General features: G+C 47.2%; 5 protein-coding genes across 5 annotated transcripts; 3 read left to right on the top strand and 2 right to left on the bottom strand.

The window, feature by feature from the left end:
- Positions 1 to 2,339: 2,339 nt before the first annotated feature.
- On the top strand, positions 2,340 to 3,788 carry VFPPC_10486 (fungal specific transcription factor domain-containing protein; the record flags this gene model as incomplete). The annotated part of the gene is made up of 3 exons (XM_018288852.2): positions 2,340 to 2,370; positions 2,435 to 3,294; positions 3,357 to 3,788. The coding sequence occupies 3 exons, from the start codon at positions 2,340 to 2,342 to the stop codon at positions 3,786 to 3,788; spliced, it is 1,323 nt and encodes a 440-aa protein (XP_018137452.2).
- An 814-nt stretch (positions 3,789 to 4,602) lies between these two features.
- On the bottom strand, positions 4,603 to 6,144 carry VFPPC_10485 (aminotransferase; the record flags this gene model as incomplete). Its single annotated transcript, XM_018288851.1, has 4 exons — positions 4,603 to 5,220; positions 5,279 to 5,550; positions 5,623 to 5,848; positions 5,905 to 6,144. 4 exons carry the CDS (start codon positions 6,142 to 6,144, stop codon positions 4,603 to 4,605), a joined length of 1,356 nt encoding a protein of 451 aa, XP_018137451.1.
- A 1,152-nt stretch (positions 6,145 to 7,296) lies between these two features.
- Positions 7,297 to 9,287, top strand: VFPPC_10484 (dicarboxylic amino acid permease; the record flags this gene model as incomplete). Its single annotated transcript, XM_018288850.1, has 6 exons — positions 7,297 to 7,655; positions 7,749 to 7,899; positions 7,963 to 8,392; positions 8,447 to 8,551; positions 8,605 to 8,964; positions 9,022 to 9,287. The coding sequence occupies 6 exons, from the start codon at positions 7,297 to 7,299 to the stop codon at positions 9,285 to 9,287; spliced, it is 1,671 nt and encodes a 556-aa protein (XP_018137450.1).
- A 1,035-nt stretch (positions 9,288 to 10,322) lies between these two features.
- Positions 10,323 to 11,219, top strand: VFPPC_10483 (fungal chitosanase; the record flags this gene model as incomplete). Its single annotated transcript, XM_018288849.1, has 3 exons — positions 10,323 to 10,494; positions 10,550 to 10,872; positions 10,959 to 11,219. The coding sequence occupies 3 exons, from the start codon at positions 10,323 to 10,325 to the stop codon at positions 11,217 to 11,219; spliced, it is 756 nt and encodes a 251-aa protein (XP_018137449.1).
- A 244-nt stretch (positions 11,220 to 11,463) lies between these two features.
- On the bottom strand, positions 11,464 to 12,249 carry VFPPC_10482 (hypothetical protein; the record flags this gene model as incomplete). Its single annotated transcript, XM_018288848.1, has 1 exon — positions 11,464 to 12,249. The coding sequence occupies one exon, from the start codon at positions 12,247 to 12,249 to the stop codon at positions 11,464 to 11,466; it is 786 nt and encodes a 261-aa protein (XP_018137448.1).
- Between the last annotated feature and the right edge of the window lie 374 nt (positions 12,250 to 12,623).

The raw sequence follows: 12,623 nt of genomic DNA, 5'->3' as shown, positions 1-12,623 counted from the left end.
AACTAATTCTTTGAGAAATGGAAGAAGTATATTAAAGATCTCGTCTTTGAAAGTGAAATTGTACTTGGTCGACTGATATCCAAGATTTTTATCTTCCCATGCATGGAAAAGCTGTTCAATTTATAGATTTTATGTTTCTATCTGAGGTTGAGCTATTTGAACACTCAAAGCTGGTATTTGAATGTGAGTTGCCTTGTTGCAGTATGCATCGAGCCCATGACGATGGCATCTAGCTACCACATGAGGGCGGGAATAATTTGTTACGCGGCATCTTCCTAAAGCAGTTACCCCCGATAAAAGTAGTTTTTATCGTGGTGTACACGTTTAAAATGTATTTTTGACCTCTTCCCTTTACTCTTCCTTCATAGAAACCTGCCGTTGAGATACCTCTTATAGTATGTTGGTTGGTGTTGGATTTGGCAACAGTACTTGCGAGTTGTTTACAAGGGTTTCAACATGCTTCCCGTTGCATTGCAACAGGGAGTAAGCAGGCTAGTTCGATGCAGTGAGCAACCCAGGTCAGCCGCCCGCGACGTTCAAATGTCTGGTTTCTTCAAGTATACCAGGCGATTGGTTGGACTGTGTGGCCGGACAAGGATATCTCAAGTACGGTTGGTCGCAACCCTTGATTTTCAAAACGCCACCAAATGCTGGTTGCCTTTTAGAGACCTACCTGACTTCGTCTGGCTGTTCGTCGCACGTTTGTTTTCCCTCCTACAAGATCCCCTGATTCCCGTGCGCCACCGACTGGGACCAGCACCAGAGACAGCATAGCTACCTACCAAGCTGTTCATTATCTCAAACAAATATTCTCATCTCCTCATTCTCACTCTAGCCTACTATGGCCACTAGTCTGGCAATTACCTCCTCACTACTTGCGGAACCAAATGGATTCCTGTTCATCGTCTGCACCGGCATCACAGCTGCAGCAATAGTCTTTCTGCCATTGACATATAACTTTACAGACAGCCTAAATGTCTCAAATTCAAAGAGGCTCACAAGAGTCGTTTTCTACGGGATGATTTTAGGAATTGAGCTACTAGACGGCTATTGGTTGGGAAACGTATATGTGTCGGGTATAAGCAAGATCAACGGCGGAAGTAGAGGAACAAGTGGGATGGCAAATCTATTTCTTACGTGGCTGCTTGTAGGGATATTAATACTCGTTGGTTTGGTTTTGCTTATTGTGTGGTTGGCTTCGGTTGTCATGATTATTGTACAGATAGGCATTTTAGCTTTCGAAAAAGGGCGGCAGCCAAAGGCTAAGAATGTGGTAGCCAGCCGACGCAGCAGTGAAGAAACTCGGCCATTCAAAGAATAAAGCTATGAATGTATTGGAATATGATACTAGTTGTTTACATGAGGGGGACAAGTTGCAAGAAATGCTTAATCATGGGGGTCTCAACGGAGATGAACACCCTTGGCTATTGGGTGGTTAAAGAGCCAGCATTCTTCATGCTGGTTTCTTCACACTGATTTCCGGGGCACGTGAAGAGCACAGTAAATACGGATGGGGCAGAGAGTTAGAGCCGTTGGCAATGTTGTTCGATGTCGCCGTGGACGGGTCGATTGTAGAAATATACAACTAAAAACCGAAAAGGGAAATTTAATGTCGCCGAGCATCATGAAAGTGTAAAATAATGTATACTCTTAAGCTTTAAAGGCTCAGAAGTTACAAGTTGCCTACCTCTGTAGAGTTATGCGCAAGTGTAGAAATGACTCGGTGTTTTATCTAATGTCGGGGTAATCGGATTGTCTGCAGTGCAGATTAACCATTGAGCTTATAAAGCAAGCTCAATGGGACGAGAAGTAGAATACATAACTCGAGCTGAAAAGCGATCATCATGTCATTATCGCCAAGTATATCAGTAATTGTCATTGAACGACTTGCAGGGCGAGCATACTGCAATCTGGCTAGGAATATCTCCAACACAAACGCCCACATCAGCCACAATTTCGGATTCTCGAGTCATTCGGCAACGTCGGCGCCGAACCTCCACAAATTACTAGTGTTGCCTGTTATATAAGAAAGACGTCGGCCATCCATCGCCGAGTTCCACATCGCCACAAACAACTGAACAGCCCTGATGCTAGAGAATCCCATGCTCTCGGAGCCTCGCGTGCAGAATTGATGACTAACTCCTCGGTACGAGCGTGCCTTCGGTGTCATGAGAAGAAAGTTAGAGTAAGGCATGCCCATTCATGACCATTATAGGGAATGACTAGCTCGAACTGAGCCCGTCGGTCTTCACTTAAGTCCTCCAATTAACACGGAGTTTAGTGTACCGGTTACCCGGATTGTCGGAATTGCAGCCAGGCTGACATCTCATGTGAGCCGTATGCCCGGCCTCGAAAGAGTGACAGTGCACGGTAAGTTATCTTCCGTGAATGTACTCGGCGATCGAGAATCAGACTCGCTAATGCCGGTCCAGAGCCGTAAAAGAAGCCCAGAGGAGAATTCACTGGCTTGAAAATGAACTATCACGAGTCTTGGGTATGGACTGCAAAACTGTCCCGACCGGTACATCTCTCGAAGTAGCTCAAGGAAAGGATGAGGGACTCCTGCACGGCCATACTCCAGATACAAGCCAAGACAGCCACAATCGCTCCCGGACTCAGGACCTGAGCTCTATTGCCACGAACCCATCATCGAATAGGAATGATGATGACGCTCCCGAGATGGGCCTTCTTGCCCTCAATGCAACCGGCGAGTCGAGATATCTTGGCCCTTCCAGTGGAGCTGCATTTGCGACATCAGCAATAGCTCTCGTGCAATCATGTAGCCGACAGCAACCCGCAGGGAGACAACAACATTCTGGTAGCAGTGCTGTGAGAGAGTTGTCAAATAATGCCACAGATGATCGGCATATATCCCCAGACGAGGTTCAGCTGCTACTGCAGTCATACAAATTGTGGGTGCACCCTGTTTACGCGTTGTTTGACTTGGAGTCTCTAGACGACTTGATCATGAAATGCAGCGCCGCTCAGTCACACAACGTCGTAGGATCCCTGGGTCAAGAGATGAGCATATTCTATGTGATCATGGCACTAGGTGCGACGAACCGCCCCAACGCCGTTAAGCAACTACAAACCGACCCGAGGAAACTTAGTCCATCAGAGAAGGCACCGTCGCCCGCTGAACTCTTTACAAAGGCTTCCCAACACTTTCAGTTCAGTATGGAACATCTCCGCCCCAGTGTCATGTTTATCAAGGCATTGCTTCTCATATGCATATATTGTTTCTATCATCCTGTTGGCTCTAGCCAGTGGCAACTCGCTGGCATGGCTATGCGGGTAAGTATTATCTTTTCAGCAATATAGCATTCTTACTTACTAATATGTGCTCATCATCACAGACAGCTGTAGAAATAGGGCTGCACTATGTCCCTAAGCTCAACCAAGTCTCTACGAGAGACATTGACGAACGGAGTCGCGTCTTCTGGACTGCATACGCTATTGAGATAACCTTGTCATACAACCTTGGTCGACCTCCCTCGATTGGTGAGGAGCATATAACGTCGAGACTCCCTGCTGATACCTCTGAAGCAGCATCTTCTGCCATCCACCACATTAAACACAGACAAATTCAGAGTCGCATCATATCTCAAGTCTACTATGGCAAAATGCATGACGTTACTCCATCTCAGCGAGAGAATATTATCGCCGATCTTCAGTCCGAGTTGGACCAGTGGAGAGATGCCCTGCGGAGTGTGTGTTTGCAAGATAAGGATACCGCGTATCCATACCAGTACGTTAAAGATGTTGAAACTGTTCATGCTACCTTTTGATACAACCTTTGGAGTAACTCAACATTTAGTTATTGGCACCGCCTGTATCATGGTACAGTGTTTGTTCTTCACCGCGCCAGCCCTCTGTGCCCTCAGCCCTCTGATGATTCACTTGAACGATGTATTCGTTCAGCAGGCGGCTACATTGATGATGTAACTGAGGTACTGAGAACAAGCAACGTTCCACTCTCATGGATGCTTGTGCAGGGTGTACTATTCGCCGGCGTGACAATGTTATGTACTGCTAGGACTTGTCACACCAGATTAGCTGCCCGCGCGGGTTTACGCTTCCTCCTCGTTGATCTGCCATCCTGGTGCCGCAAGTGCTCTGTTTGCCTTGCCATTATGAATGAGCGCTGGAATGAAGATTTGCTGGCCAAACTGGACAGCCAGTTCGAAATGCTCGCGGATAACACTCTCGGACTCATTTCTACAGAACTTACGTCCAAGAATGAAAGTAATGAGAATAGCGGTCGTGAAGGTATGATGGCAGCAGGATATGCTCCGAACACGCAGGGTACAGCCACCGAAGGGCAGGCTCCTGCAATGTTCTCAGAAATAGATGGGATGGAGTCGATTGATTACCTCGGAATCGACGCCTCTACGTTTCTAGATACCGGCATATCAGGAAATTGGGAGAGGAGTGAATTGTTTCGCGAGGTTTTCGGCACTGACGGCGCGCAGTCATTTTTGGACGTGTTTGGTCACGACACGGACATTGGCGATCAGGGTCAGCGTATGTACATGAGCTAGTTGAAGCCAGCTCATGATTTTAAATAACTGTAACATATTTTGGTGAGGGTAGTGCATATGTTCAACAATTTACACCCTTGAGTTTCTCAACCGCTTCCTGGATCGCCTTTATTGCCTCATCCAGCAGCGGTAGCTCCAGTTCCTTCTCAGTGTCTAAAGCCGTCCGTAGTAGTTCATATCCTTTAGTATACCTCTCGTCCTGATTGCGAAAGTACAAATAGCTAGTAGCCATTCGTAGGCGATATCGACCACCTTTTAACCCTCCATCATCTTCCCCAAACGCCGAACCGGGCAGAGCAGCAATGCCGCATTCTTCGATCAACCATCGAGACAACTCAAGGCTTGTGAATAGACCCAAAGCTTCCAACTCCTTCGTATAAGGGTGGAAAGACGGGTAGACGTAAAAAGCCCCTCTAGGCTCAGGGACTGCCAGGCCACAGCCTCGGAGAGCGTCGTATAGCCTAACAGTGCACTGCTTGTGTAATGCTGCCACTTGTTGCCGGTAAAGATCCATGGAAGAACTCGTGTCAAATGCAACTGCTGCAGCCTCTTGAGCCGGAGCCGAAGCTGCTGACCAACATTCCGAGGCATATGCCAGAATTGTATTGCGAACGAGGGTGCCAAAGTCATTAGAAGGGAAAATGGCAAAGCCTACCCGCCAGCCACCAGCTGAATATGTCTGAAAGAGCAAGTCAGTATTAAGTGCGTACTCATTGAGAATGGAGATCAGCACAAACCTTGGACAGACCTCCCGTGAGTATCACTTTTCCAGAATTGAATCCACTTCCGGCGCAGACGCTAGGTGCAGCACCTTCTTCAAAATGAACGTCTGAGTAGATCTCATCAGATATGAGAGTAATGTCGTGTTCTTGACAGAATTGACTAATAATGCCAATAGTTGACTCCGAGAACACTTGTCCAGTGGGATTGGAGGGGCTGTTGATCAACATTATACGAGGATTGCCTCCGGCTGTTACGGCTTGCTTGTATGTGCTGTTAAGTGATGATGCTGTTGATGATTGGATGTATTAATACAACGATTCGCTAAATCCTACAGGATTCTAGGTAATGATTTGCTTACCTGTAATAGTATGTCTGTCGCCGTCGTCTGTTTCCACCCAAAAGACACGCTTCCCAGCATGCAACACTTGAGGCTCGTAACTAACCCAAGACGGACGTGGGAGCAGCACGTCGCCTTGCAGGATGTCAAAGAGGGCGAACAGAAGCGGCTTTGACCCCGGAGCAATAACTACATTATCCGCACTAATAGCAGTGTCCAGACGGCGGGTTTGAAACTGAGCTACCCGCTAAACAATCCCGTCAGCGAAGTCAAGTTTGGCTAGTAGTTGGGAGTTTTTCTAACCTCTCTAAGCTTCATCAAGCCTGCCACTGGGAGATAGCTGGTGTTTTGGCTAGTCTGACGATGTGCTTCAAGGACATCCTTTTGAATGGGAAAAGTCGCTTCTCCGAAGCCTAGATGTAATACGCGCTTGCCCTTATTGAGGCGTTCTTGTACCAGCTCATTGATTTGAAGCGTAGGGGAGAGATGCAGCTTCCTTGCTTCCTTAGTCAGAAGACTGCTGCCGGTGGCCAAAGACCCCATATTCGTACAAAGTGGATATCGATGTTGAAAATGCTGTAGTAGTCATACGACGGAAACTATTTCCCGTCAGTATTGTCGTTGGTGCAAAGTCGGTTATATATATCGTCATTGGGGAATCGTGGATCTGTCTTGGGAACGGCGTTTCGGCGCCGAAGGGCCGAATGTTGATCACAAAGCCGCAATACGGCGCCATTGCTTCGCTTTGTCTCTCCTTAGCTAACAATCCACTTTAAGTGACGGATTTACTGCAAGGTTAGCTTGTTACGTATTCATGGCGTCTCGCAACCAGAGCTGATCCTCGAGCCTGTAAATGATGTGATTGTTTGTCTCGGTTATATTTGACCGAAAGGTTTAAGAAGCCTCGGAGCCACAGGTTGCCTGATGGTTACTCGCCGGAAATACCGGCAATGAAAAGCGTGCCCTGGACCTTTTCGACATCGGACAAGTTGCAGCGGCTAGCCGCCGTCAAAGGCGAGACTCGTAAGACAGTGGCGGAAATTGCGAGCCGGGCGTGCTAGTTATGTTCAAGTTTGCCAAAAAAAAAAAAAAAAAAAAAGAAAAAACTGACCAATTTGGAACCCAATAAAACGCCTTTCTGATCATTTCGTCCTTCGACAATGTAAACAGATAACTCGTAACTCGTTTACGACCCTGGTGAAAGTAAGAACTATACGTGCCATTGTCCACATGCGGCGTTACTGGCCAGTGGAGTCCTGACATCGTGGCTTGACGTCAAAAAAGGGAAACAATGCACCAATAGTGCGGTTTTAGTGCCTCATCTCAATCCTCAGTTACTTCCTTGGAGATGACGGCCGCGTTACTTGACTAGGGGCTGCATAACGGATGATAGGTTCATGACAAGGCTTCCTCCATGTGCCAATGAGACACAGAGGTGTATATCGGATTCCAATTCTTGATAGGTTTATTATTGTGGCTGTTTCCCCAGAAAGCCACTTTGCAAGGTGGTCGGTCGTTCGGCGCCGAGCCAGCAGCAAGCGATGGGAATTACCCACGACACTACGGAGTAGAGCAAGGTAGAAATACGCCGTGATTCCACTTCACTTTATCATATACCTTCCATCTAGTCTCCATAACTAATATACATCTTCTAAGCTCACATCATATTATTGTAGATGCCATACACGAGTTATCATGCAACTCTCCCCAAAAGCAAGCCTAGATCAGCGCGAGTTTAGCGTCACCCAAGAGAAAACATGCGTCGACGAATCGCAACCAAAGTCTGCTGAAACCAGCCGTGGCCAACTCAAGAGGAGCCTAAACAGTCGTCAAATCGGCATGTTCTCCATTGCAGGTGCAATTGGCACAGGTCTTCTGATTGCAACAGGTTCTGCCTTGGCGAAAGGAGGGCCTGGTTCGCTGCTGATCTCCATGATTGTGATGGGATTTATCTGTTATAATGTCCTTGCTGCGTATGGAGAAATGGCTACTGCCTTTCCGATGGACAAAGGTTTCAGTGGTTATGCCGCGAGATTTGTTGACCCAGCTTATGGGTAGGTGACTGAATCCAGTTTGCATTCTACCAACACGAGCCCTTTTCAACTCATCTCCTGCCCACATCAGGCTAATCACTGCGAATTGGGTAGTTGTGCAACTGGCTTCAATTACTTTTGCAAGTATTCCGTGCTTTTGGCAAACAACCTCACCGCTTCGGGTCTCATAATGCAATATTGGCTCCCAAATGTCAACGTTGGTGTCTGGGTTGTCACATTTGCTGTCCCCATTATTTTTATAAATGTGAGCTCTCTACATTTCCTATCGAGTTAATACCTCGAGGTTAATTGTTGTTTGTTGGTGTAGTTTTGCCCTGTCAAGATCTTCGGAGAGGTAGAGTTTGCAGCCTCCATCATCAAGACTCTTGTAATTGTAGGATTGATGCTACTCTGCCTGATTATCGACCTCGGAGGCGCTCCCAAAGGTGACAGGCTGGGGTTTCGTTACTGGCGCGACCCGGGCTCATTCAATGCATACCTCGTGGAAGGATCCATGGGCAGATTCTTGGGTTGGTGGGCATGCATGGTGAACGCTGGCTTTGCATATATGGGAACTGAAATGGTTGGGTTGGCATTTGGAGAAGCCGAGAAACCATGGCGAGTTATCCCAAAAGCTATCAGACAAACAGCTTGGAGAATCATGATCCTGTACGTTGGCACAGTTCTCCTGTTGGGCATGGTGGTACCATACAACAGCCCGGGATTGATGACGGCGACCAAATCGAAAACAGGAGCAGGTGAGTCCAGTGCATACCAGTTATCAAGTACACTGACTAAGTCTCGGGTTGTAGGCGCATCTCCATTCATTGTTGCTATTGCCGATGCCGGAATACGTACACTGCCAGGCATCGTCAACGGCTGTTTGCTTGTCTTTGTCCTAAGTGCCGCCAATTCAGGTAAGCTAAGACTGCTGAGTCTTTTCTAAGACAATGGTTCTAATAATACATAGACATCTACATATCTTCCAGAACGCTATACGGGCTTGCCCGTGATGGCCATCTTCCACAATTGCTAACAAGAACCTACGGCAGCGTCCCAGTCTTTGCAGTAGGAATATCCTCGCTGTTCTTTCTGCTAGCTCTCATGAATACCTCTGAGGGAAGTAGCAAAGTCTTTAGCAACCTGGTATCGCTTGCCACAGTCTTCGGCTTGTTCAACTGGATCAGCATTTTAGTTACATACTTATCACTCCGCCGCGGGATGAAAGCCCAGTCCCTCCCGCATACAACTTTGCCATTCAGGGAGCGCTGGATGGTTATACGCGCATCTTTTAGTCTATTTATGACCTGCCTTATTGTTCTGTTTAATGGTAAGTATATTGGTTCCAGCTGGCCAATGCTCACGATCTCTGACAGCCACCTCTCAGGTATATCATCATTTATTCCTTCATTTGATTTAAAAACATTTTTCTTCGCGTATACTGGCATTCTAGTACACTTGATTCTCATTTTTGGGTCGAAAGTACTCCTACGAACGTCACACGTAAAACCAAAGTCTATGGACCTCGACACAGGACTAATCACTGCAGAAGAAAGGCAGGTATGGGAGGCTGCTGAACGGTTGGAAGAGAGAAAAATTGATTTATCTTCATTTGCCACCCGGATTCGCCGTTTCATGAATCGGACCTCATAATCGTTCCTGCCCTAAGCGGACCGGACCTGCTGCGTGGACGTAATGGAACAGGTTTAGTTTTCATAGCAAGGCAACATGATAAACTTCTCCATCACTCAACATCCATGACATGGCATGGAATGAAGTAACCTTACACCGATTATTGACGTATCCTGTGTCATTCCAAGGTTCACGACGCGAAATACTACATATTGTGACATGAACCGAGGTTTCTCAAGACCACAGCCGGTTTATCGAAATATCATCAAAGGCGTCCCTATTCATGTAACATGCCGTTTAATTGTAAACGGCCATAATCGGCCAAAACCGGTCAAGCCCGGCAATTATATGCATTGACGTCAATGGGAAATAAAACAGGTGGCTAAAGCCTCCTTCGGAAGTCCACTAAATGTCAACCGAGTCGCTGGATCTGGGGTTGTCAATAGTCTGGGGGTTTCGGATTTCGACCGAAGGAGTGGGGGCCACTTCAAGTTGGAACAACTTTTGGCGTATCTCTCCCAGTTATCGCTATCTAATTAAGCTTACAATCACTTGATACACGGATGGGCACCAAGTTCACCGGACTTTTACCAAGCCACCACTAGCATAGGCATCCCCGAAACAGCTGTTTAAAGTCATCGCAAGAACAAGTAAACTGAACTGCCTTTCTAGTTCATATGACTAAGTTCTTGTTGTTACGGCTTTGGACGTCCAACTAAAGAAAGACTTGGACTTGAGCTCAGGCGCATTATAGGCGGATTTTGTTAGCTCCTTGTCACTGCCTCAATCTAGGGCTGATACGATACAAGCGTCGATCAACGCCTCTGCAAGTTAGCCAAATTAGTAAGGTAGTGTCGGTATGCGACTACGCCACATTGTTTCACGGTGTTGTGCGGTATTGTCCGGACGAGACTTTCGATAAACTTTATAGTCTATCTAATACTGTAAATTCTATTTAATGCCAGTGTTTCTCGCTCATTGAAAGTTGTGTATCATCTCATTCCAGAATCAAGCTCTTAACTCCTCAAGACATACCAACAACTCCCAGTTCACAACATGCATCTCAACATCCCTCTCGCTACAGTTTCGATCGCCGCCTTGGCATCAGCTGCGACTGTTCCAGACAATGTCAAAAAGTTTCTGGACTCAGTTCGCTCCCAAGGAGAGTGCACCAACAAACTTCAAACGGGGCTTACACTCAGTGATTCCGAGTCTGATACCGACAACAGTGAGTGTTCCTGAATCACTTTGACTTTTTCCAGAATTAATATTTGACGTCAAAGCGTACTCCTACTGCGGTGATCGCCAGGGAGTTATTTACCTGCAAGGCACTGGCGGCAAATTGGCAGACATGGACGTTGACTGCGATGGTGCGACAGTGCCTATAGACGGAGACACTCGCTGCAATGCATCTCAGGACACCATTCCAGAGACTACGTTCAAGGACAACGTTAAACAGTTTGGTATTGATGACTTGAACGCATACATTCATTCGTATGTTGTCTTCGGCAACACTGGTTCCAAGGAAGGCTTCGTCAACTTCAACCCACAAGAGTTCGGCATGGAGCCTCTGAGCGTCATGGCAGTTGTGTGCGGAGATCAGATGGTAAGTGAACAGCATACATTGCCAAATTTCGTTTAAGCATTAGTTTGCACGAATCAGAAATCATTGAACTAACAAACGTGTCATAGTTCTATGGCGTCTGGGGAGACACTAATGGTGATGACCAGCCCCGGGCCGCAATTGGTGAAGCATCTCTCTCCTTGGCTACGCTCTGCTTTGGCAACGGCATCAACGGCAATGCCGGACACGGAGAACCCGATGTTCTTTATATCGGTTTCACAGGCCGCGACTCAGTCGCAGATGCGTCGGTGAACTGGAAAGCCGGGAGTGCTCAGGAGTTTCAAGACAGCCTGGCTACGTTTGGCGATCGACTCATCAAGAATCTGTAGTTCCAGAAGCGTTATCCGGTTTAGGGAGCATTCTTCAAACTTCAGCCACACAGATGTTGCAACACAGCAAATTACACAAAATGAGGGGGGCCTTTCATTCTTATGGCTTTCACCGGGAGAGTTACCTTCTCATAAGTCACTTTCTGCCTCCCACAACTTTTGCATAAAACTCAGATAAGAAAAGAATAAAGCGTGATATATATTTGCTTTCGTATAGAGATCGCTACCGGTGTCAGAGACTCTATCAAACCTTGGCTGCTGCAATAATTGGTCCTCCAGCGCCGCCCTCCTGAATAAATGCAACAGCACCCGTGTTCTGATTAAGAGAACGTCGTGAGACGGGCAGCTGCCACGTCTGATTACCGCCAGTCCATTCGCCAATCTTAATCACTTCGGTCACCACATTGCGGTGTACAATCTTCTTTCCCTTGTTCGGTCCCTTTCCGACCTTGACCGACTGATCCTTGCTCTCATACAAGACCACCGTCACCTCGTGAAGAGTTGTCTCCAGCTTGTCAGTATCAACCCTAATCTCAGAGTCATTAGAGTCGATATAGAGATTCCAGTCCCGCGCACGGGTTACGTCTTTAGCCTCATGGATTATCTTGTGCACATCTTCTTTGGTGCGACCCGTGCCGTCAGCAATGCCATTTACTACCAACTGGGGCGTGAAGATGCTCGTTCGGCCCCATCGTTTCGCATACGCTCGATGCCGGTTATCAGATTGGACACTGGAAAATGTGTCCTTCCATCCGCTGTTGTCAAAGAGGGTGACATTGTAGGACAACAGGAGTACATTCGGATTGTCCGTTGCGGCGTGAATGGCAGGGATGGCTGGAGGGCAAGACTCGCAAGACTGAGACTGGAAGAGCTCTGCAATAGCAAGCGCCTCAAACGAAGTAAAGCAGGCAGCCGTATGCTGATGATCGGGATCTTCACCAACAGGATGACCGTCTTCGTCCAAACTGACGGAGCAGGCCAGGGGTGGTTGGCTCTTGCGCTTGAAGATTTTGCGAATGAGAGAAGCCATGAGGAACGTCTTGTAAAAGCTGTGCTTGAATGTTGTTGAAAGTTCTTGGACCTGAGTAGATGCCTTGTGATCTAGAGAAGAAAGTATCGCAACAACATGAAGGTGAAGTTGCCTTATATAGTATCTGTCTTCCAGAATCTGGACAAAGCCAGATTTGGAATCCGACAAAGTCTTTAATCCGAAAACAACGTTGACGAAACCATGATCACATGGCTATCCGAACCGTATGATATTACAGCTGCGGAATTGAAGTAGGGCATAATTCCACGTTGTTTGCAGATACGCGACGATTTCTTCGGGCGCAAAACCGCATCATTGTGGCTGGGCGCAATACCAATTGACAGTTTGGAATCACAACAGGCACGATCTCCACA

This window comes from Pochonia chlamydosporia, assembly GCF_001653235.2.
Source record: "Pochonia chlamydosporia 170 chromosome Unknown PCv3seq00011, whole genome shotgun sequence".
Classification (NCBI taxonomy): Eukaryota; Fungi; Ascomycota; class Sordariomycetes; order Hypocreales; family Clavicipitaceae; genus Pochonia; species Pochonia chlamydosporia.
This window is presented reverse-complemented; position numbering and strand designations above follow the sequence as displayed.